This window comes from Vanellus vanellus (genome assembly GCF_965231255.1).
Source record: "Vanellus vanellus genome assembly, chromosome: Z".
Taxonomy (NCBI): domain Eukaryota; kingdom Metazoa; phylum Chordata; class Aves; order Charadriiformes; family Charadriidae; genus Vanellus; species Vanellus vanellus.
Genome location: NC_138908.1, coordinates 87328675 through 87354975, shown reverse-complemented (window position 1 = coordinate 87354975; position 26301 = coordinate 87328675). Strand labels below are relative to the sequence as shown.

At 46.7% G+C, this 26301-nt stretch overlaps 1 protein-coding gene across 1 annotated transcript in view; it reads right to left on the bottom strand.

The window, feature by feature from the left end:
• The window catches only part of DCC (DCC netrin 1 receptor), a gene marked incomplete at both ends in the record, with an annotated part of 609880 nt that overhangs the window by 218843 nt on the left and 364736 nt on the right, over positions 1-26301 (bottom strand). Inside the window, 2 exons of the mRNA XM_082497412.1 lie at positions 11460-11580; positions 13575-13729. Of these exons, the coding sequence (XP_082353538.1) occupies positions 11460-11580; positions 13575-13729 (276 nt within the window). The remainder of the gene's footprint in view (positions 1-11459; positions 11581-13574; positions 13730-26301) is intronic.

The window sequence follows — 26301 nt, the reverse complement described above, 5'->3', positions numbered from 1 at the left end:
AATGCGTCTCCTGACCTTATTACTCCCGAACCCCGCAGTGCCACTTCATCTACGCTACTAAAGGAAACTGTTAGGTTTAGGGGGAAATAAATGAGCACCTGCAGAAAGGGGGAAAAGAGATGACGAAGAGAGGAGTTAAGTTAAAAATTAAGGGCGTTATGGCTTGCGAAGTCAGAAGCCGGGGATGAAACAGCCAGCTCTACACGGCCACATGGACGAGGCTTAGAAGGGCATGAGCCGTACAGAGGTCAACGACTCTTAAATAATTTAAATCATAGAATGGTTTAGGTTGGAAAGGACCTTGAAGGTCATCCAGTTCCAACCCCCCTGCCATAGGCAGGGACACCTCTCACTAAACCAGGTTGCCCAAGGACATGTCCAACCTGGACTTGAACACCTCCAGGGATGGGGCCTCAACAACCTCTCTGGGCAACCTGTGCCAGTGCCTCACCACCCTCAAAGTGAAAAACTTTCTTCCTAATGTTCAATCCGAACCTGCCCTCTTCCAGTTTAAAGCCATTCCCCCTCGTCCTATCTCTACATACGCAAGTAAAAAGTCCTTCCCCAGCTCTCCTGTAGCCCCCTTTAGGGACTGGAAGGCCGCAATAAGATCTCCCCAGAGCATTCTCTTCTCCAGGCTGAACAGCCCCAACTCTTTCAGCCTCTCCTCATGGGAGAGGTGCTCCAGCCCTCGGATCATCCTCATGGCTCTACTCTGGACACGCTCCAGCAGGTCCATGTCTTTTCCATGTTGGGGACTCCAGAGCTGGAGGCAGTACTCCAGGTGGGGTCTCACGAGAGTGGAGTAGAGGGGCAGAATCCCCTCCCTTGACCTGCTGGCCACACTTCTTCTGATGCAGCCCAGGATACGTTTGACAAATGCCCAGCCAGCGTCCACCTACAGAACATATCATGGAATCGTTTAGGTTGGAAAAGACCTTTAAGACCATGGAGTCCAACCATTAACCTAACGCTGCCAAGTCGACCACCGAACCATTTCCCTGTGAACACCTCATGCTTTCTAACCTAGTTTTTTTTAGGATGCCTTTGATAAACAAGCAAAAAGTATTGACCTCATTCGATTGGTAGGCATCCCAGTGAGTTACTGGGAGGTTTGTGGCAAAACCATTGTCACGTCAGGGTCAGACTAGCAGTTTAGGGACCGGTCTTGTCTTTCCTTGCTACAGCTTTCGTCCGTATTTTCCCCCCAATTCCTTCTTTAGAGGTGGTTTAAAGGAAGAAATCTATGCCCACGCAAGCTGCAAAGTCCAGCAGAGCCCCGTAACAACTTACTGTCAAATTGTTGAAACTCGGGCCGCAGATATTTCCCTGGAAATAAGGGCGGAAGGATCTTAGCCTACGGCCAACCCTCAGAGCCTACCCGTACATTCAAGAACGACCACGGCTTCCCCAAAACTCGCGTCGTCACCTCTCCTGACATTAAATCCCCCTCCGCCCGTGCCGCTGGGGTCACAGCCGGCCTCCTCGCAGGAGCTGCAGTCTGGAGCCTTCCTCAATTCTCATCTGGTTCCTTCTTTTCCCACATTTGCAAGATCGGCTACCATTGATGCCCTTTTCATTACTTGAATGCGTTAATTCATCTAAGGTCTCTTTTCAACTCTGATATCTTTAAAATAAAGAAACGAAAAGGCTATGACCTCTTTACAGTCTACTCAACCTGTATTTAAAAAAAAAAAAAAAACAAAACAAAACACACACATGTAGACCACAGCGACTCTTCCCCTTTGAAAATATGAAATTCAATTACATAGATATACAGCTATATATCATAGAATGGTTTGGGTTGGAAGGAACCTTGAAGACCATCCAGTTCCAACCCTCTGCCCTGGGCAGGGACACCTCCCCCCAGCCCAGGTTGCTCCCAGCCCCGTCCAACCCGGCCTTGAACACCTCCAGGGATGGGGCAGCCACAGCTCCTCGGGGCAACCTGCGCCATTGCCTCAACACCCTCAGAGTGAAAAGTTTCTTCCTAATATTTCATCTAAATCTCCCCTCTTCCAGTTTGAAGCCATTCCCCCTCATCCTGTCTCTACATACCCTTGCAAAAAGTCCCTCTCCAGCTCTCCTGTAGGCCGCAGGGACACTCTTTCCAGCCCTAAAGAGTCTGAAGTTCACAAACAGGGAAGAAAACAAGTCCACCAGCTTTCGGAGAGCAGAAGACGGGGACTGCTCCACGCAGAGCTGCGGGGAAGGGGATGCCCAAACGTTAGACCCAGGCGGCACCAGACACTCACGGCCCAAACGCCGAGACTTCGCTGACCTCGCCTTGGATGCCAGTTTCTTCAGAATTTGCTTTGGCACCTTTTATGGATTTTTCTACAGCTTTACTCCACTGTGTATTGCGTTGCGTTGCTCTCGTGAAAACATGAAACGCTGAGGTCCCGCCAAACCTGAACGAGCAACTCTTCAACGAGCTGTTCAAGAAAAGCTGTTTTCTTTGCGCTCAAATTCCTATATGAAAAATGAAGTTTTCTGGTATGTAAGCCTAGTCATTCACACAATACTCGTGACAACCAAAGTCTCCTTTTTCAAGGTTTAATAAAAAAAACAAACAACAAAACAACAAAAACCCCACTAAAATACTCATGGTAAGAGTACCTATATGTCATCATTATATTCAGTTATCTGCACCAAACTCATATAGGACTAAAAAGTACATCACTTTCCATATTTATAACAAAGTCATTCCAGTTTTGTTATTCTCACCAATTGAATTCTAACAGATCTCAAAGTCTTAGAACTAATTGGGCACTTATTCATTCTGTCTTGTGATTATTCCGACGTTGCCATGTAAAGTCAATATACAGTAAGCGATATTTTAATTAACACCACTTAAACCCTAATTGTATTCCAGTTTCCCGTGATTTTTATTTATCAACGTATATCCTTTATTAAAGACCCCAAAAAATCACGGTAAGGCCGGATTTTAAACAAATAATAGCGTTATAGAAGACTATTAACCTTCTGTGTCTTTTTTTTTTTAATTATGCTAAATGTATTTTAATCATAGTTGTGCTCCTGTTAAGAGTATGGACAACAGCTCTTTCCCTCTTAAATGCAGTAAGTTTCCCAGTAGTCTCCGTAAAATTCTATCACGTCTTTACAGCACTTTTGTGCTTGGATCGCTCTGCAATTGTACTGTTTGGTTTTTTTTTTTAAAGAAAGCACAAATGCATTTGTAAATGATTCAGGAAGCACAAATGTTCGCAGGTGTCTAACAGACACCTCAGATGACTACGGGAACTTCAAAAATGGCTTCTAAAATTTCACTCTTCCCGTCCCACCCTCATCTGCTGTTGACTGCTGAAGGCACGAGAGCTCCCTGGATACTTCAATCCCTCCCAGGAGCTCCTGGTTCACCTACGCTTCTCTCCCTGCCCCCAGATCTCCCTGCCAACCCCAGGCACTGACGCATTTGCCCATCTCATCGAGGGGTCCGCTAGTGGTGCCAAAAGAGCCACGCAACCCAAAACCCAAGCGGGACACAAGGAAGTCTCCCACGCCGCACAGCGGCCACCCATCAGCAGCACTCCACAGGGACAGGGAACGGCCAAGGTCCAACCGCTTCCCATCGTAGACTTGTAAAAGCTCTGAGCACACCCCTCCTACTTAGGACAGGACCGTTAATTTTGGGCTGCGCTCTTCTCTCTCTCTCCTGTTGAACCTGTCTGTAAAAACTCGCGCTGTTCACCTCACCCAGGTCTTTCACATGCAGCAACACGGCTCCAGCACAGCTAAGAAACATCCCACCCCAGAAAACCTGGCATTTCATAGGAATACATCCACCAACAAGAGGAGAGATGTCCATCTCCTGGTCTCACCACACTCTAATGTGATCCCTTCCACCCCCAGACCAGGCGTCCCTCTGGCTGAATTTCTCCCCAGCTGTCCAAATGCTCAATTGGGAGAGAGCAGAGCGACTCCGGCGCAGAAATTCATCTCCTGAGCTTCACTGAAGGCTGTGGTGGTGTAGAAACCCAGTTGTCAGGTTTTTTAACCATTATAGCTCTTGGAGAATAAAGCCACCAATTTTTCTATCAGTACTTTAAGACAAGATCAAGCATCTCTAACCGCATCTTTCCGGAATCTGTCACAATCCAAAGTTTCCAGCAATGTTCACTGCATCAATGGAAAACAGAACCAGGCATGACCTCATGAACCCAACTAATCCCTTCCTACGCCCCATGGCCGGATCAAAAATATCCCTAGCAGATATTTATCTAACTTGTTCTTACAAGACCTGCAAAGATGGAAGCTCCAAAAATATTCCAAGATAATCCCTCGCAGTACATCTATCTAGAGGTGCCTTCTAAGCACCTCTACCTTTATGGTCTTTATGTACCAACTTTTTTTTTTAACTCGAAAAATATTCCGCTGATTTTGCATTTTTGCATAAGTCTGTTATAAATCCCCAGTACGGTGTCATAATGTTATGGCAAAGACCACCATAAAAGCATAAAACCAAAATTTATTCTTACCATTATCATGATTATTACTGCTCATGCGACGCAATAAATGTGAGCAGCTTACCAGTTGTGCATACCAAAATAAGGATGTTAAATCTCTTCTTTCAACACACAAAAAAAAAATCCTGCCGCTCTGGTTCAGGTTATTGTCCTCCCCATCCCTGGGCATCAGGTGCTTTTACCGCTTTTTGCTGCCCTCGGATTCTCCTGAAGCACCTTTTTGGCCATCACCAGTGGTGGGGCTCCAGATAGGATGATGATACAGCACATGAAAGTCCTCCAGAGCCACCAGGCACAGCCCCACCAGGCGCCCAGTGCCCGGGGCTGTCACCTCACCTTTGGGAATAAATGATCGTTAACTGGGCTATAACGCACATCAGCCTGGGGCTGCATCCCATGGGAGGTTACACCTCATACCCCTATGGTATATTTACAACTTTGCATGATTTCTTTCATTCCGAATCGTCTTCACTACTCAGGGCTGCTCTGTAGCCCAATAGAGTGTAACTTTTGTAACACAGATCACAGAGATAATAGAATGGTTTGGGTTGGAAGGGACCTTGAATTCCTAATATCTCATCTAAATCTCCCCTCTTCCTGTTTGAAGCCATCCCCCCTTGTCCTATCACTACATTCTCTTGTAAAAGGTCCCTCCCAGCTCTCCTGGAGCCCCTTTAGGCACTGGAAAGGGCTTGAAGGTCTCCCCGGAGCCTTCTCTTCTCCACGATGAACACCCCCAACTCTCCCAGCCTGTCCTCCCAGCAGAGGGGCTCCAGCCCTAAGAGCATCTCCGGGGCCTCCTCTGGCCCTGCTCCAACAGGTCCATGTCTTTTCTCTGTTGGGGGCTCCAGAGCTGGAGGCAGCACTCCAGGTGGGGTCTCACGAGAGCAGAGCAGAGGGACAGAATCCCCCGCCTTGCCCTGCTGGCCACACTTCTGATGCAGCCCAGGGTACAGGTGGCCCTCTGGGCTGCGATCGCACACTGCCGGCTCACGTTGAGCGTCTCGTCAATCAGCACCCCCAGGGCCTTCTCCTCAGGGCTGCTCTCCAGCCATTCCCCACCCAGCCTGGATTTGCGCTTGGGATTGCCCCGACCCAGATGGAGGACCTTGCACTTGGCCTGGTTGAACATCATGAGGTTGGCTTGGGTTGCATGCCATAGGATATCTCAGGTGAAACTCTCCTGCAGCCAGAAGCGGGCTTTGAGGGTGCCGAGTCTGCTCAGACAGTGCTGGAGAACCGCATACAGTGGAGGATGACACCACACACCATCTCCTGTCCCTCCCTGGGAGCAGCACCCTGGAGCCACACACGAATTTTCTAGCCAAGGGCCACCTGACAACGTCCAAACCAGAGGCAGTGGGCAAGCCAGCAGCTCGGCGGCGTGAAGGGTCCCTGGTCCAGTGCAGGAACTTTCCCCCTCCCTCTTTGACTCAGCAGAAGTCCCTATGGTCAGTATAAGTCGCACCACATGCCTAAATAAGCCTTCAGAAAATAAATATATTTCCACATCCCAGTAGAACAACCATTCTCCACGGTATGAAGAAATATAGATTATTATTTTTTTTTTTCTACCTGGAAATTTATGAGTGGGATCTTGAAATAGTCTCTCACTTCTTTCTTCTGCTCCGTCTCTGCCTACACAACGCGAAGCAGCTCTGGGAAATTTGCTGTTTCTAAATTCAGGGCATAAAGAGGAGACGGAAGAGACGGCACATCCCAGCTTCCTCTGTGAAGGCAGGATCGGGATTATTGGCGCAAAGATACATCTTTTTAAAAACTTCCAATAAAGAGCATTCCTTATCAGTACTTTTTCACTGTTTCACCAATTGTTAAAATAAAACCCGCTGTTTTTTTCCTGATGTTTGAAATCGTGGGGTTTATTTTCAGACTAATTTTAAGGCTAACCATAAGCGACATTAACGTACGTGGTTTGGCTTTTCAACAGACCCGCGAGGACTAAAAACCTGACGTTTTAATGCCAATATAAGCTCAGTTTCTTAGTGCAGAGCTGGATTTTATTTTGTGGTTTTTTTTTTTTTTTAATGGGGAAGCAATTATAAATAATACCACACTATAATTATAAATAAAAAGTAATAAGTAACACAATAAGTAATTATAAATAATACCAAATAATACTTATGATAATAAAGGGAGGGGAAACGGTGCCTCAGGGAATGTTTTTGATACTGGAAATCAGGGAGAGAGGAAGCTTTTTGGAAATTGAGTCAACCGCTGTTTCTTTGGCAAGGAAAACTAATCCACGGCTTTCCCAGTCTAAGTCTTCCTATACGGCAACGCAAAGACTTCGCAAAGACCTCGCGCCTGCAAAACCGTTAAATCTGCAAAGCAGCCGAAACTCTGACACGAGAAGGAGCTGCGTAACTTCTAAGTAGAGGAATTAAAAAGAAATTAAAAAGTAGAAGACAAAAATGACCAAGTGAATGGCGCAGAGGGCCGAGCCCGGGCAACGGGGCTGCGAGCGGGACAGCCGCTCGGGGGGGACCGGCCATCGGGGACCAGCACACCCCCCGAGCTTCAGCTCTCCGCGTCCTGCCCTGGCTCCTTGGCAGCATCCATCTTCACACATCCTCAAACATCTGGAGACGATCCACGGCCGGACAATCCATCCCTCCTGCAAAGAATTCCGGCCTGGCGGCACAGAGAGCTCAGGTACCGGTTAGTTACGCCGCGTGAAAGACTGGCGTCTTTATTGCCCTGTTTGCCAAATTACCTCCTGCTTATAAAAGCCAAGAGCGAAGACTGATTTACAGCACTTTTACCAGTCTCCGGGAGAGAGCGTCTTCCTAAGCTCAAGATCTGTCCCGCCAGGAATTTATTGCAGGAACACAGCTAATAATTATCCCACCGTATACACGAGTTGATTCTTTCAAGGCTGATCTTTCACCTGCTAGAATAAAGCAATCCCTCCGACACATCTTGTGAATATCTGAAGGACGGATCTGCGAGAAGCCACCGGCATAAAGCAAATAACTATCTGGGAGTTCTTCATAAGAAGATTTTCCTCTGGGACACTCTCCTCGTCTGAAGTTATGCGTGTCCATCACTCACCACCACGCTGTTCTCTATTCCTTTTCTAGGTGTGCAAATAACAGGTTTTATACAGCTATAAAAATATGACAGTCAGCTGAGATCTCTTTCATCTGGGGTTTTTTTTGGGTTTGGTTTTTTTTTTTTTTTTTTTTTAATGAGAATTTGTTTTCCAGTACATGTAGCCAGGAGTACGTATCGGAGGCTTTATTCCTGGTACCTGCTCAATATGATCACACGTTCCCATAGACGGTGGGAAGTCCGTCGCCCCTTAGCAGAGTTAGGGCGCAGAAAGAGAGGAACCACGCAGCGCAGCGGCCCGAGAAACCCAGAATGCGTGAGCTGGAGACGACGAGAGACCTAAAATCCTTCAATCTGCTTCATTTATTGTTTGTTTTTTCAAAGATATAAGAAGCATTTCAAGTTGCTTTATTTTTTTCTCGTTACAAACCGGCGCGCAATCTCCTCCTAAGAGGGTAACGTTAAGGTTGTTAATGGGAAAGAAAGGAAAAAGCAGAAGAAACCATCCCAAGCGCCTTTTTCCCCCCAAGGGTGCTGGAATCCACAAACGTACTTTGATTTATTGACTAATGCGTGTATCGCAGCCCATCTACCACCGCTTATCTTACTCCAGTCCGTAATGCGCTGTTAAGTACCGTGCATCCCCAGCCAGAATCTCGGCTAAAAAGGACAAAAATTTTCTATTTCTCGGGGAGCTCGTTGCCTTTTTATAGTCTACGCATCGCATATCGAAACAGTTTTGAGCATCCTATGGCCACATCCGGAATACTAAAAGCGGAAGCTATTATCTGGGGGTCCTCACAGCCCCTTCGGCTTTCACTTCTCATTTCAGTGTTGTCTAATTCCAATTTAGCATCGCAGCCTTTACAAGGGGTATATTGGGTCTCAATTCAAACTCATTTATATTTGCTTTAATGCCAACTTATGTGCTGCTACTTCAGGTTCTACAGTTAACGGTGGTCAACGACGGGCGTGAATCCACACGTCTGCGTAGCAATTGGACTGATTATACTTTTCTATCTGAATAAAGCTTTCAAAATCCCCCGACGGAACACACACAACTCTTTTTGATCCCATTGGATGGTCCAAATTATTTGCAATAAATAAAAGCAAAAACTAGGGGCAGTCTTACGAATCACCAAAAAAAATTAAAAAGTGATTATTTTTCAGCCTGACGTAAGTTTGGGGTAGAAATCACTGCTAGGGCAAAATCATTATTAGTTTCATAAAGGGTTGATTTGATCCTAACTCTCAGAAAACGGAAGCTCGGATAAGCCTTCAACATCTCTCTGTTTATGCCCACATCAATGGCACCAGAAAGCGATGACAACTATTAAAGAATATATCAAAACCTCACCAGGCTCTCCGAAAAACACCCCAACAGCAAGCGCGGGCTCTGCTGGGTCATCCCCGGCCCCGGGCAGGGGGAACCCCCCGGCCAGACCCCGACTGCTCGGCGGTGCCACGCAGAGATCAAGCAGAGCACCAGACACGTGCTGAGCACGGTCCCACAAAACCAAGGCAGACGGGGTCACGTTCCCCCCGCCACGGCCAGTGCCACCACTTCATTTGTATTTTATAGTGGGCTTCTCCTCCATCTGTGCCCGCTGCCCCCCCTCCGCTTCATCTCAGAGGAACCGGAGCGGCATTGTTTGAAGATCTGATTAAACAGCCAGAAAAAAAGTCATCCATCACTTCAAAAGGCAAATGGAGACAGTTCACAATGGTGTCCCGTAGCTCTTTAGGATTTTCTTTTCTTTTTCTTCTGTTTTAATTTTAATCCCGACGCCAAACGTAATAAACACCAACACAAGAGCGTAAAATTCACTGACAGCATTTCACTTGCAACGACTAGCTGGGAGCAGCAACGACTTATCCGCTTTCCTCTCAGATGATCCCAGCCCCGGATTAAACCCCACCACAGGAGGAGATGGCCCATCTCCTTCATAGAATCGCTGAGGTTGGAAGGGACCTCTAAGACCATCAAGTCCAACCATTAACCTACTGCGACCAAACCACTTCGAAACCACGTCCCCAAGTACCACATCTCCCCTTTTTTTAAACACCTCCAGGGATGGCGAATCCACCGCCTCCCTGGGCAGCCTCTTCCAATGGTTGATAACCCTTCAGAGCTTCACGCATGCAAACACAACTCAAGCGCACGAAAGGAATGTGAGATTCGGCTTAAAAGAAAGTGCCTTCTCATTTTCACACGTGTCCCTAAGGGAAGATAACCTCATCAGCACCTCCGGTGGCTGCACAGAGGTGAACGCTCAACTGGTAAGATCCTGCACTGCACCGGGTGGAGGGCACGTACCAAAGCGGGAACCCAAAGAAATATCCACCTCTTGATCCCAACACCCACCCACCGACCTCAGTGAGCCCAGGAGGGAGCCCGGGCTGGAGAGCCACACTAGGAGGAGGAAGATAATAATATTGACTTTATGGACATTCCATCGCTTCTCCATCTACGCCCCTCCAACGTGGAACCACTCTGCTTAATAGTTCTTGTAACACAACAGGTTAAGGGACTGAACTTTGATGGATCTCAGCAAACACTCAGACAGGAGTCCTTAAGAGTCACACTACTGCAGCTCACAAGAATACGGACCACGGCCGTACTTATTTCCCGGTTTCCCGAAGGCCAGATTTTTGGCGAAGCTTTTTAACTTCACGCTGCTGCCGCGTGGAAACTTTTGAAAAGATTTCCCAAAGAAATTCTACGGTACGAGCTGTCAGGTTGGTTAATTGATCTCAGTAGGACTTGTCTCGCCTGAGTATCTGTGGGCTACCAAGATTCTGCTCTTCCCAGTCCAAATCGGAGAACAAACAACACTTCAGCACCTTCTCTTGTTCTCGGCTTACTGCCTTCATCAATGAGAAGTAGAACGCGTAACCTGCAGCCCAGTGCAGGTCATTAATCATTCACAACCCAGGAACTTTGAAAGGCTTTTATTCATGTTTTACATATCATCGAGCTCACGATGAAGACATCTTCCTGTTACTTAAAAACCCGTAAAGCACTAAACACTTCCGCTGCTGCACAGTGCAGTCATAGGATGGTTTAGGTTGGAAGGGACCTTAAAGACCATCCAGTTCCAACCCCCCCGCCCTGGGCACGGACACCTCCCCCCAGCCCAGGTTGCTCCAAGCCCCGTCCAACCTGGCCTTGAACACCTCCAGGGATGGGGCAGCCACAGCTTCTCTGGGCACCCTGCGCCACTGCCTCGCCACCCTCAGAGTGAAAAGTTTCTTCCTAATATCTCATCTAAATCTCCCCTCTTCCAGTTTGAAGCCATTCCCCCTCATCCTATCACTCCATGCCCTTGGAAAAGGTCCTTCCACACCTTCCTTGTAGGCCCCCTATTAAATTCAAAGCAAAACCCAAACCAAAATATTCATCCTTTCTGCACATAGACACACACCTTCTGATGTCAATGCCTGGCTGCGCTTGATATCCCACCGACGAATTGTTCTCCCTCTTACTTTCTTTTTCTTCTCTTTCCCTTTCCCCCGGACAAATGTTCTTCAACAGCTTAACGCAGAACTACGTACGATACAATTCTCTGTTACTTATGGACTACTTCATTCCACCACCTCACCCATTTGCCATCACCTTCTCGTATTTCAGCAGGATAAAGCCCACCAAGAGAGCGTAAGCCATTGCCGTTGGCTTCTCCTGCAGGTTTAGTTGGCCTCGAGTCATTTCCAGGACAAGACCAGTATTTATAATTGCCCCAGTGAACAAAATGCCTCCAACCCTCTGGTTGGACACGCTTTAACTACAGCCAGCCAGCTGGATAAGTAAGAGGGAATAAAGAAGAGTAGCTGCTCATTTGGGATTTTTTATGTTAATAGCATTAATTACATCTACAATTCTGTACGTCCTTTGTATCTTACCGGGCTCCGGGATGATTAGCTGTGCACTGGCCTGTGCGTTTCCAGCTTCATTTTCCGCTACACACTGATAAAAACCTTCATCTGACTTTACCAAGCCCAGAATCCGTAAGTTGCTGCCACCCTAGAGAGACAGCGAAAGAAAAAAGAAAGGAAATGAAGGGAATTAATTAGAAAAACACCATCCAAAGCGAACGCGGATTACAAAACCTTTCCAGAGCGGCTATTCTGTGGAACAAGGAACTACGTAAGTCATCGCGGCCCTGGTCCTTCGAGGGCTGGAACCATAAGCACTTTCATCAGGAATCTCTTGACGCTTCGCGGTCTTGCATTGCGTTTGACGGTGCCTACGGCCCGCGGGTGAATCCACTTCCTCGCGCAGAGGCCGTCCCGCATCCGCCTCGAGCCTTAAGGTCCGAATCGCAGCCGTCGCTCCAGCCCCACCTTTGGATTTCGGCTCGGCCCTTTGCTGCTGGGAAGACTGAAAACAACTCGCAGCCCTGCATCTTTGACCAACTACCGTTCTGAAGGTCAAACCCGGCTTACGGCTGGAGGCCTGGAGAGCCTTAAGGAAAGGTCACTCGACGCCTACTTCATTCGAAACAGATTTCACTTTTAACTTCTGTTAGCACAAGCGGACACCAATTATGTTGGGTAAAATATCTCAAGTGAGGGGCACGCTCTGGCTGAAACGTACCTTCCATTAACTATTCAGTGAAATAATTTTCCACCACCTCCACCACACAACCAGCAATAGAGCTGTCTCATCTTTGGACAGCTTCTGGCTGCTCCAACCGACGTATGAAACAAAAGATTGAATTTGCTATTGTATGTGGCAGAATAAGTCTATCCTGTATGAAAACCACACCAGAAAGAACCTTTTTTTTTGTGTGTGATAGATAATGGCCTATGGACATCTTCACAGCGGCTGAAGTTTCCAGGGGTGGTCCCCATCGTCTCAGCTCATCCTCGCTAGGGTGGCACAACAGTTCTCTTTGAAAAGGTGTTTTTACGTCAAACGACGCTTACCATTTTTAACCCGTTTGTGTCAGAGTACCATTTCCTTGGAGAAGAAATCCATTATTTGTATCAGCTCTCACTAAAACTGGGAGACAGTGTCAATGTACTTGACCTAATAAATCTCAATGCAATGTGCCTTATCACAGAATGAGACTGGTGGGGGTTGGAAGGGCCCTCTGGAGCTCCCTCAGTCCCACCCCCCGCCAGAGCAGGGGCACCTCCACCAGTGGCACAGGACACATCCAGGTGGGTTTGGAATGGCTCTGGAGTGGGAGACTCCCCCCGTCTCTGGGCAGCCTCTGCCAGTGCTCTGCCACCCTCAAAGGAAAGAAGTTCCTCCTCACGTTGAGATGGAACTTCCTATGGTGACGTTTGTGCCCGTTCCCTCTTGTCCTGTCACTGGGCACCACTGAACAAAGACTGTTCCCATCCCCCCGGCACCCGCACTTTAAGGATTTAGAAGCATTGAGAAGATTCCCCCCTCAGTCTTCTCCAGGACCTTTCAAAGATGATGGAGAGCAGCCCAGCAAGGACCTCCCCCAGCTCCCTCAGCACTGGCGGGTGCATCCCATCAGGCCCCATGGACTTGTGGGCATCCGGTTTACTTAACTGATCTCTAACATGATCCTCATCAACCAAGGGAAAGTCTGCCTTCCTCCAGACTTTCTCCGTCACCTGCAAAGTCTGGGACTCCCGAGGAACGGCCCGTGCAGTAAAGACTGAAGCAAAGAAGGCGTTCAGCAACTCCGCCTCCTCGTTCAACAGCGGGCCCGCATTTTCCCTAGTTTTCCTTTTGCCTCCGATGTACTTGAAGAAACCCTCCCCGTTGACCTTGGCATCCCTGGCCAGATTTAATTCCAAGGAGGCCCTGGCTTTACCTCGTTTCATCCCCGCTTACTCCGACGGCATTCTTGCGCTCTTCCCAAGTGGTCAGCCTCCTTATTTTTATCAGGAGGCAGCAGGAATTTTGTTTTAATGGGTAAGACTATAAATTTCTGAAGGCAACGATCCAATCAGAGTTTTTTTGGGAGTACATTTCCCAATTTCATAAAAAAAAAAAAATAAAAATAATCTAGTAAGTAAAAGCCAGATAATTACCACTATCTGGAAATAGTCGCTAGGGATGACCACTTCTCCATTCTTGATCCACTCCACCGTAGGAACAGGCTTACCGGACACGGCACATTCAAACTCAATATCCATACTCTCGTAGGCATAGAGATTTGAAGGGCGAATTAAAAACCACGGTGGAACTGCAAAAAAAAGATGGGGGAAAAAAAACGAAAGTGGCAATGAGTGGATATAAATTAAGGCTTAGCAAGTAAATCATTTCAGTAAGTCTAAAAAATATTAGACATAAATAGAAAATATATCTGTAATTCAAATTAGTCTCTTTAACCCCGAGCCTATTAAAGATTAAATACTAGGGAAAGCATTTATTCTAGAAAATACATTTAAACAGTTGATGTTAACAGGTTTTTTTTCCCCCAAATAAAAGAATTAAAACCTCAATTTAGAAGACATGACAGATTTATGTATAACAAAATATATATATAATTCCCACTAAGCGAGTACAGAGGTAATAAAATCTCAGTCATTTCAAAGGATGAGATGCCAACTGCATTCCTAACGAGGTCCTACAAGTCAACACATGGAGGGGCACATACAGGTACAAGACAAGTCCACGGACAAACGACACAGAATTAAATTATTTAGAGTAGAAACATTTTCATATAACCAAGAAGGACTTCTGACCGGGTTTAGGGAAGATGAGGGGATAATCGATAACCAGGAAATCTGTCCCTAGCGATCGGAAGAAGAAAAAGGTCGAATTATCTTTGCTGAAAATGAATTCTTATTAAGGTAGCCATTGTGTTACTATAATGTAGTCACAGTTTTTCAGTGTGCTATATGATATGCTGTGGAGGATGTGGAGGATGCAGAGAAGGCAGAGTTACTGAATGCCTTCTTTTCTTCGGTCTTCACTGCTAAAGCTGTCCCTCATGAAGCTGTCCCTCATGAATCCCACCCTCTGAAGGCAAAGGGGGAGGTCTGGAGGGTGGAAGATTTTCCCTCAGTTGAGGAGGACCGGGTCAGAGACTACTTGGCCAAGCTGGACATTCACAAGTCCATGGGCCCTGATGGCATGCATCCGCGAGTGCTGAGAGAGCTGGCGGATGTTATTGCTAGACCACTCTCCATCGTCTTTGAACGGTCATGGAGAACAGGAGAGGTGCCTGAGGACTGGAGGAAGGCCGACATCACTCCAATCTTCAAAAAAGGCAAGAAGGAGGACCCAGGGAACTACAGACCGGTTAGTCTCACCTCTGTCCCTGGGAAGGTATTGGAGCGACTCATTCTGGATGTCATCTCCAATCACGTTGAGGAACAGGAAGTTATTGGAAGTGGTCAACATGGATTTACCAAGGGTAAATCGTGCTTGACCAATCTGATAGCTTTCTATGATGTTATAACTGGTTGGCTGGATGAGGGGAAAGTCGTGGATGTCATCTACCTTGACTTTAGCAAGGCTTTTGACACTGTCTCCCATGACATCCTCATTAGGAAGCTGAGGAAGTATGGGCTAGATGAGGTGACAGTGAGGTGGATTGAGAGTTGGCTGCGGGACAGGACTCAGAGGGTTGTGATCAGCGGCACAGAGTCTAGTTGGAGGCCTGTAACCAGTGGTGTCCCCCAGGGGTCAATACTTGGTCCTATTTTGTTTAATATATTCATTAATGACCTGGATGAGGGGACAGAGTGTATCCTCAGCAAGTTTGCTGATGATACCAAACTGGGTGGGGTGGCTGACACCCCAGAGGGCCGTGCTGCCATCCAGCGTGACCTGGACAGGCTGGAGAGCTGGGCAGAGAAGAACCTAATGAGGTTCAACAAAACCAAGTGCAAGGTCCTGCACCTGGGGAGGAAGAATGCTAGGCACCAGTACAGGTTAGGGGCTGACCTGCTGGGAGATAGCTTGGAGGAGAAGGATCTGGGGGTTGTGGTAGACAGTAAATTATCCATGGCCCAGCAATGTGCCCTTGTCGCCAAAAAGGCCAATGGAATCCTGGGCTGCATAGGGAAGAGTGTGGCCAGTAGGTCGAGGGAGGTCATTCTCCCCCTCTACTCGGCACTGGTGAGGCCACAACTGGAATACTGTGTCCAGTTTTGGGCTCCCCAGTTCAAGAGGGACAGGGAACTGCTGGAGCGAGTCCAGCGAAGGGCAACTAAGATGATTAAGGGCTTGGAGCACCTCCCTTATGAGGAAAGGCTGAGAGAGCTGGGACTCTTTAGCCTGGAGAAGAGAAGGCTGAGGGGAGACCTTATTATGGCGTACAAGTATCTAAAGGGTGGGTTGAAGAAGGATGGAGCCAGGCTCTTTTCATTGGTTCCAAGTGACAGGACGAGGGGCAATGGGCACAAGTTAGAACACAGGAAGTTCCGTTCAAATACACGGAAACAGTTCTTTACGGTGAGGGTGACAGAGCACTGGAACAGGCTGCCCAGGGAGGTTGTGGAGTCCCCTTCCCTGGAGATTTTCAAGACCCGCCTGGATGCAGTCCTGAGTAATGTGCTCTGGGCAATCCTGCTTTAGCAGGAGAGTTGGACTAGATGATCTCTAGAGGTCCCTTCCAACTCTGATGATTCTGTGATTCTGTGATTCTGTGATATGCTAATTTAATTGAATTTCATCATTACTGTAACACTAGCATGATGGAAATTAGCAATCTGAAGAAAACTGTTAATAACATCATATTTCTAATGAGCCCCCCACACACATCGTACCGAAAACCACACGCAAGACCGCAGCAGCCCACGTACGTTTTTGGCAGGTTTTGTAGAGGAACGACGGTCCCTCTTTTGAATATCCGTAGCTGCCAGGAAGCCAGAATAAATTAATTTCTAAGTATTATCCACGACTTATCATTTCAGGCAGAAAAAACAATGGTATTTCCTGAGCCATCGTTCCCGATGTCGGATTATAATATTTATAAAGCCATAATACTAAAATACAGCGCGCTCCTCGATCGCACCATCAACTTCTGGTTCTTCGGGGCTCCGGGAGGACCCCGTTTGCCGAGAGACCAATTTGGGATTTCACGTCAAGCTTCCCATTTAGTTCTTGCTTTCTAGTTTTCAAACTTTTCTCTGCAAACAAAACAATTTCTTTTCCAGTGTTTTGTTGGGCTGTTTTTCTTTCCCCCCCACCCCTCTGGTTCCTATTTCTACAATTCCTACAGGATCCACAAAGGTTTTTGAAACTGGTAGGAGTTGGACACTAAGAGGTGCTACTCGCCAAGCTACCAGAGAAAGGGCAAAGTACCCTCCTTTTTTTTTTTTTCCCCTTGTTCAGTGAGGTTTGATTTAAAGCAGTCTCTTCCGCAGTACTCAATATCTTATTGAGTTTTTTTTTTTTTTTTTTTTTTTACACGTCAGACTAAAAAGTCTCATTTGGGGCTGTAGAAAAGAAGGAAAAGAGTTACAACATCTGAACGCGCAGCGTAAGCCACCAAACCCGGGTTCTGCAGGAAGACGACGGCAGATGGACAGTAAAATTGTGTTCTTCGGGGTTTGCTTTTCATCCCCTTAACTACTGAACTCTTTTCTTTGCCTTATTGAGAACAGAGTTTCCAGTTTTGGTTATAAATGAGGGCAGAGTCCGAAACATCGTCACCTCTTCAATCCCACTCTCCCAATCAATCCCGAGTGCTCTCCAAACTTGTGCGCGCTTTGGAGAAAATGAGATTATTTTATTTAAAAACTGCGTATAATGCATAAAACCAAGCAGATCAAAGATTTTATGTCAGCGTTTTCTTGATTTTAGCTATTTTTTTTCTGCTTTTGAGCTAAATTACCTTCACTCAGAGAAGCATCTATCCCGGTCCTCCAGCACCGTTCCCATGCCCCATCCTCTCCATTCCTCCTTCAGATTGATCCTTTTTTACCATATATTGAATAATTTCGGATATGTAGAAGCTCCCGATCTGGTTCAGATCAAACCCAACGCGTGCAAATTAAAACCGATGAGGCGTCCCGATTAACTCAGCTGCCTAATTTCCTACGGAAAAGGCTCGGAGGGATGCCCGCGGTTGGACCAGCAACGCTCCGCGTTGGGCTCTTCTTCCTCCACGGCCAGACACGCGTTAAATCGGGGTCTCCAGACCACACAGCCAAAACGAGGGAAATTTTGTGGATGGATTTTTCAAATAAAACATCACTCCTAAGGGAACGGCGGTAACGCAGATGTCTTAAAAAATAGTATTGCTTAATAGTATTGCTTACATTAGAGATACACAAAAAGAGACAATTTAGTGGCCAAGTTACGAAGAACCAGCATTGATAGCATGGCTCAAGGAAAAAGAAACCAGAAAAACGTGAAGAAAAAAAAAAAATTAAGACGGAATGACATTCGTATGTTAATTTTTAAGCCTTTTTTTTTTTTTTTTTTTACACTATAGTCCTAGTATAATTTATTCCACAAACTCACATTAAACCACCGGTATCTATGCAGTTGAGAAACCATATAATTTTTGCAGAGCTCTGACAAAAACCAGCAACTACTCAATCTTCATTAGCGTGGTTTATCGCGATGTCACCAGAAGCCCGCAATTAATTTACAGACTTGGGATTCAGAGATTCCTGCCAGTTATTCTTCACGACGCGCGCGCTCCCGGCCCCCGACCCCGCTTTTGCCTCCCCCTTCTCCTCTCCTCCACCAGAACTGTTGCTCCTCTCCCCCTATTTTTTCTCCTTTTATTTTTTTAATTGCTGGCGTTTTTCTAGACTGGTGGAAAGCGTGATGCTTGCTTCCCCCCCAGTTTATGTTCAGCCAACGCATAACCACGTGCAGAATTTCACTCAAAATTAATGTATTTAACAATTCTCACGCACGAACCAACCCCTCTCCTACAGTGGGGTAGGTGTGCCCTGAATTTTTCCTAAGGACCCCGTTAAAGTGAGGAATTTGCATAATTACCTTGGTGGAAAATTAGGCGGTATTAAACACAGGTAAAACACCACAAATAAGGGCAACGTAACACCCCAAAGCAGACAGATGTAACACATTTAGGCTGGAAATATGTATGCCTATATATATACATAAGATATCAAGCGCTATAAATATACATTCTATAAATATTTTAGACATCAATAAATGTCAAGCGCTGCCATATTTGCTCTCTCTCTCTCCCTCCGTGTTCTTTTCTCAGTCCTGAATATTTTAAAGGCATGCGTATGCGAAGAAGGCTGGGGAGGAGGGTCGCAAAGGAAATCGGGATACACGTTTTCATGTTCCTTCTAATTGTATTTTGGCGATATCATGGCGGCTTGAAGAAACCGCAGATTCCCCCCCCCCCAAAAAAAAAAAAAAAACAAAACAAAACAAACTTACCACGTTTCACAGATTTTATTCCTCCCCTCAAAAAATTTCTGTGGATTGTTGGAAAGCGGGAGTTTGGGGAGATTTTTCCAGAACAGCTCCGGGCTGTAGGATGCTCATATTGTTCTTTGCCCTGGCTCTGGGTGAAAGCCTTAAAATTCTATCTTCAGACAGAAATATGTTAAAATAACGTCGCAGAAAAGTTACGCTTAGTCCGTGTCGGGATGAAAACACTCTTCTAAACACTCGTTTTTATTATTTCAGAACAACCCAGCCCTATCAAAACGCCCCAGCTGCAGACTGAGGTTATTTTATGCTACATATTGTACTAAAAAAGGGAGGAAAAAAAACCCCCAAAGGTTAATGGAGAGCTATAAAAGCAGATGTCCATGAGATTTTGGGTTTAACAGAATTCGTATCAGCAAGTAGCATCGAAGTCCTCACTAAACATCTTTGGATAAAGGATTAGGACAGACCCCGGCGTGCAACCTTATTGACTGGGGAGGAGTTTTATTCGCGTGAACGGTAGAACTTAAATCAAATACAATCCAGGAGCCGTTTCGCAGGTAAGTAGTTTGGTATCAAAGTTTACACAGAAGTTTAAAGTTCTCTGTACTCCAACAAAAGCACTCGGTGGGCGCTCGGGTACCGAGGTCGTCCTCCAGCAGTAGGTGGTATCTATCGCAGGCTCCGAGCTTCAAAATTCAATAACTTATCCGTGCGCCGACGGCTCCCCAACGCCTCTGGGAGAAGAACAGCGCTTCGTTTTCCACCGTGCAAGAATAAAGCAAATTTGGAAATTAAACTGAACGCGGATACTCCTGTAACGATCCCGCTACAGCCCTGACCTTCCCTTGCCCGAAGGTCCCCGGGATGAAGAAGATGCTCTGAAGGACCCGAAGGGGGACGTCGTTCCGCGCCGTCTTCTAAAGAACTCCTCGGACGGCCGCGTGGGAATTCTGCGGTGCCGCGGAAAGCGGGTGTGGGGCTGCGTCTGGAACACCGGCTTCGAACAAATCGGCTTTTCCCTCTAAGGACCACGGCAAGGCTGCATTTATTACCAAAAAAATGTCAAAGATGGGTTGTAATGAGGCTGTAGCAGACACTCGGGGACTAATCGAACACTTCCAGCTAGTTTAGAGAGCTGCGTGGTGGGATGACCTCCCGCTTTCGAGAAATACCTTCCGCGAGATGACAGCTGATCTTGCGACAAGAAGAAACAATTTTATGCGGGAGAAATGTCAGCGTTTCCTAATGCAAAAGTGTCTTCTCTTTGCATGTTTGAATCAGGAATGTGTTGCTACTGACCCAAGAAAGATAACTGCTGTCAGCAAGTGCCCAACCCTGTCAGCCTTCTCCATGGGAAGACTTTCAATTGCGTGTACTTAAAGGGTGGCTTTGTCATCTCAGATATTCAAAGCCTTTTTTTTTTTAAAAAAAAAAATAAAATAAAAATAGGGTTCCTCCAGGTCTAAAAATGACGGGAGAATTGGATTTTTATAGGAGCATCATTTTTTAAATATAGCGCTCTCTATATAATTTAGTGCTTTTTCCCTATTATATATGCTGATTCGGGATCTGCGTTACCATTGCAAGAAGGTAAAGAGGAAAAAAAAAAAAAAAAAGGTGTTACAACGCACGACCCTTCAGAAAGAGTATGAGGCATAAAAATTAAAGTGTCTTCAAAATACAGTAGATTAAAACTAATATCTTCTTATCTCTTACCACAGCCCTCTATCCTTGTCTTACTCTAAACTCTACGCCTGACAGGCAGAAAGACAATATATCTCCCCTTAGACCAGCCTTGAAGAAATAAAAGAAAAATGCGGCTGTTATTCTATGCAAAACTTCATTCTTCACCTAAATAAAGCCATTACTTGTCTTATTTAATGACTTAGATTCTTTTCGTGCTGCTTTAGTCCTCACCGCGAAGGTCAGCTTATACCACGACCGCCCATCAGCCGAAGTTCACGGGTCCCGAGAGAAAAACAACGGAGCCCCCCCCAAAAAACCTCGAGAGATGCACCATCGCAACCCCACGGGCGTGAAAGAGGACGTGATGCGCGGATGACTCCCGCAGGTAGAGAGGGGCTTTGGTAGTCGAGACGTTCTCACCAGAGACACGCCGCCCGCTCCGTACCGAATGGACCAGAAATAGATTTTCATCAGTTTGAATCGCCAGCTCTGCGGCTAACGAAAATATATCTCTGGCCCTCAGCATATTCCGCTCCGGCGCCGCGGAAATGAAAAATAAGCAAATTAAGAGATTTTCTTTTCATTGACTGCAGTACTGAATGTACTCCTATTAACCACTGCTTAAGGAAAAACACAATTTCGGGTTTATAAATAATTACGAAGGTTATTCAGCGTTACGTCCAGAATATACAGTGAAAAGCAAAACTTAACGTTGCTCCCGTTCTTGTTCCAAAGGCAAAAATCCTTCTGAAATGCTGTGATGACCCGTGCTATACTCAAATTGCCCAAAATCTTCACCTCATCTAAATAAGTAGGTACTTTCCCATGGGTTTGTAGGAGCCAACCCCTCAGCCCAGCGCAGGGGAAGAGGCGACACTATTTATGGGAGGAAAACTCATTATTGTCTCTATTGGTTCAAGTTGCAGCTATGCCATGAAAACTCAAAAGGGGTAAGGTTACTTATCATGGAATGGTTTGGGTTGGAAGGGACCTTAAAGACCATCCAGTTCCAACCCCCCTGCCCTGGGCAGGGCCACCACCCCCCAGCCCAGGTTGCTCCAAGCCCTGTCCAACCTGGCCTTGAACACCTCCAGGGATGGGGCAGCCACAGCTTCTCGGGGCAACCTGCGCCAGGGGCTCACCACCCTCAGAGTGAAAAATTTCTTCCTAATATCTCATCTAAATCTCCCCTCTTGCAGTGTAAAACCATTTCCCCTCATCCCATTGCTCCCCTCCCTGATCCAGAGTCCCTCCCCAGCATTCCTGGAGTCCCTTTAGGGACTGGAAGGGGCTCTGAGGTCTCCCTGGAGCCTTCTCTTCTCCAGGCTGAACCTCCCCACCTCTCCCAGCCCGTCCTCCCAGCAGAGGGGCTCCAGCCCTCCCAGCATCTCCAGGGTCTGCTCTGGACACGCTCCAGCAGGTCCATGTCTTTCCTGTGTTGAGGACTCCAGAGCTGGAGGCAGCACTCCAGGTGGGGTCTCCCCAAAGCAGAGGGGCAGAATCCGCCCCCTTGCCCTGCTGGCCACACTTCTGATGCACCCCAGGATACAGGTGGCCCTCTGGGCTGCGATCGCACACTGCTGGCTCATGTTGAGCTTCTCGTCAATCAGCACCCCCAGGTCCTTCTACTCAGGGCTCTCTCCAGCCATTCCCCGCCCAGCCTGGATTTGTGCTTGGGATTGCCCCCACCCAGATGTAGGACCTTGCACTTGGCCTGGTTGAACGTCATGAGGTTGGCTTGGGCCCACCTCTCCAGCCTGTCCGGGTCCCTCTGGATAGCATCCCTCCCCTCCAGCGTGTCTACCACACCGCACAGCTTGGTGTCACCACCAAAGTGCCTGAGGGCGCACTCCATCCCACTGTCCATGTCACCAACAAAGACATTAACAGCACAGGTCCCAGTACTGACCCCTGAGGAACACCACCCATCACTGCTCTCCACTCGGACATGGAGCCATTGACCACAACTCTTTGAATGCGACCATCCAGCCAGTTCCTTACACACCGAGCGGTCCATCTGTTGAATCCACGTCTCTCCAATTTAGAGACCGCGTGGGACAGTGTCAAACGCTTATAAAGTTTTCAGACAGAGTGAGAGGTGAAGGACAGGTTCACCATAGCATGACGATATGGGAGTACAGAGAGGATCGCTAAGAAAAAAGGGATTTTCTTAAGAATTCGCATCAACAACGATTTCATTCACACGCCTGGAATCAAGTCGGAAATCCCCGTCACAAAATATTACTTCCTCATGGATGTTACCACTTTATGTCATTTTGCTTTTTCCTAAAAATTAGTTTTAAAAACTTGCCAAGTGCAGAATCTGTGTCATAATAATATAATTAAATAATATTTAATAATAATAATAATAATAATAATAATAATAATAATAATAATAATAATAATAATTTTAAAAATTGGGGGGGGGGGGGGGGGAAGGTTGCATGGTCATCAGGTGGCTAATAACCACTCCCACTTTATTGCCCTCCTGGTAGCCAGGCCTTAATGAGTTCGGCAAGGTTGATAACGACCCCGTGAAATCACCGGGAGCTCCATCTGGCTGCTGCCGGGCTACTGCAACGTCAGCGTCGAGGAGCAGATGTGGCACTTATACGTGTTCAGCCGCACAGAAAATGTCTATAGAGTTCAAAAAAAAAAAAAACCCAAAAAAGTATTGAAACCGCATTAAAGGAGGGCAAGTTTCAAGGTCGGGGTAAGGAATGTGTTCACGCGCTCAACTACGAGTTTCTCTAGATAATTTCCTTGAGAAGTCTATAATAAAACCTTGGCACCTCGTAGGGTACCATATAGGAATAAGACGATGGAGTGGAATGCTTCGGGATTAACGTACATCTCCTTTACAATTTCTGAATTTATCAACAAATCGGGACCGTAAGCTTTGACGTGAAATACAATTTCTCCATAATATTCTGGAGGACCAATGGGAAATACGAGAATCCTCCCCATGGGTAGAGATGGTAAGCAGAGAGAGAGGATGTTTCCCCATTAAAACATCGTCTCATGTACGACCACCGAGTTAAAAACAACGTAAAAATCAAAATAAAGCACCCCTGCCCCTGGGACTAGGTTAAAATGTTGGTCCAGCTCCTGCCTGGGTCTGCCTGGTTGGAGACCACAGCAGCAGGACGCTAATAAATGGTCTTTTTATGTAACGCACCGATAACGGACAGCCTGGGAAGAGAAAACTAAGGTCACCGATATCTGTCAATTTATAACCACCTAAAGATTTTCTTTTATTGCTGCCTTTATGACTTATAGTACAGACAACGGTTATTGACCACATACCATCTGCCCTAGGAACAAACGAGCGTTGCAGAATTGCGTATTGGGTCAAACTTCATCTTTAGATGCATTAACGTTATTTCTGTCAAACCCTGTATAATAGCAACACATGCATCACAGAGCAGCCTTTCCGACGGCTAATATGATACTGTCAATTAGCGAAATCCTGAGCAAATAACGTGAAAGAGAAAATTAGGTTGCGAGAAAGTTGCAGGTAGAGCTGAATTAGCTCCATATTATTATTATTATTATTTTTAATAATAATATTTTGCCTGCGTGGCAAAATACTGTAGGGCTACAAACGCTTTTCAAGGTCTTAGAAGGCATACTTGGGTTTGTGTTTTTTTTTTCTTTCTTTCCATTCATAAAAACATCACGATACAATGGCTCTGAGTTAACTCAAGCACTTACGCGCACCGCCCTTCCCCTCATCAAGAAAGAGCCCAAACCCGCAAAGATATTCTACAACCGTTCCTCCTATCCATCCGTGCAAGAGGCAAAATATCACACTGCCACATCTTTCTTATAAAAAATAAAAAAAAAACAAAACCAAAACACCCCAACCAAGTATTTGTGGTCGGACAGACAACTACCTGGTGACCCCGGATGCTGCGCCCTGTTCCCCGCGGCACGTTAAGGACCAGCCGAGGATCTTTGCCGGAGCTCTTGGCTGAGATTCGGGCTGATGCCGGCAGGCACCGCCCTATCACGCTCGATAATTGCAACTATCATGCAATCATTTGGGGATCTCAAAGCAATTTGTAGACATTAAATAATTCACAAGCATTTTACAGATAGATACACACACATAGAGTAAATGACTTGCTCAAGGTCATGTAACGTATCAGTGACAGATAATTAAAAGCCGGTGTAATTAATAGATGTCCCTGCGAGATTCCTGTATATCTAAGACTCCCTTCCCTCTCTAGCTGGAAGGGAAAGCCGCCTCGTCGCGCTACGGATTTGCCCAGGTGTCCTTTTGGATTTTTCCCTCTGAAAATCATTTTCCCGGTTCTACGCGTCTTGGTTGCCATCGCATCCGGGGCGGTGGCCCCAGCCCAGGTCCCTGCCAGCGGAGAAGCCGTCCCTACGGTGGTCCCCACCTCTCGTTTGCCAGCGGGGCGGTTAACGAGCCGGCACCACCCCGGCTCCACGCACCTCTCCTCTCCTCCCCCCGCACTCCTCATTAAGGTTAAAAGCAACTGCCGTAACCTCATCAAAAAGAAAATTGGAGAGGCTGAAAACAGATAAAAATACAGCAGGAGCGAGAGGAGCGCTGTATGGGTTTATTACCCTCTCTGTAGCAGTCCTGATCTCTAACGAAGGCTTTTTTTCTGGCTGTTATTCACAATTTCATTCCTTTTCCATGTTTGCAGTTGGCGGGGAGGGACCTTTCACGGCTTTTGCCTGTGGGGAAGGAGCAGGGCCAGAGGGACCGTGGTGGTGCAGCCCGGGGCAAGGCACCGCCGCGGCTCCCCGACGTCGATCTCCCCTTCTTGGCAGCGTTTCCATATTTTTCCCATGATATCCGAGGGGAACAGCCAATATTCTCAGCAACGGGCTGGGGAAACGCGACTCCAGGGAGGTAAAAAGTGGGAAAAAAACCCCACGCCAAAAGGTGGAGCAAACTGGGAGTTGCTCGTGGAAGGCGCCTTTAGAAACTTACCCTGGCTGATGCGGCGGTTTTAATTCAGGAGCGCGGTTTCGAAATAAAACTATCAAGAGTTGAAGGTGTACAGACACTGGATTCACTCGCTGACTCCAGGTCCACACGTGGGCAGAACACGGATCCGAGTTTGCTCGGGCTCATCGTCACATCCCAAAAAAAACAAGGAAACCACCCTTTTACTTCGAGAGCATCCTCCACACTTGGTTAAAAAAAAAAAAAAAAAAGAAAAAAAAAAAGAAAAATCATTTTAAAATTAAAAAAAAAAATACGGTAACCCCTCTGTATTTTCCTTTCTTTAATTTCATTCCATTAGTCACCAAACCGCTGTCTGATAAGGAAACAAAAACCACCGCTTGATCCCCATTTCAATAACCTTTACAAAAGTACGCGAGCCGGTTTCTGGAACAACCCAAAATGTACGGTAAGCCGTTAATCCACTTGAATCGCCCGGCGTGTCGGCCGCCTGGCTGCCAAATTCTGCCGGGAGGATTTTGGCTGGAAGAAGTCCCAATAGTAAAGAGCGGCAAGGCTTTGTCGCTCCGCAGGAGGAAAAAGATGGAGAAAGAGTGCTGAAAGGGGACTTCTTTTTGAGCCGTTTAGTTGTCCGGCCTCGATCTTCATTTTATCGCACTGCCTTAAAAGAAAGGGAAATGAGAAACCGAGGAGCAAATAGATAAGACAGAATACATATTATAGCAGTATAGGTAATCTTGGCCACGTTGCTGCAGGCCGTTATGATTCTGACGATACTTTCCCACGCCCTGGTGTACCTGGCAAGT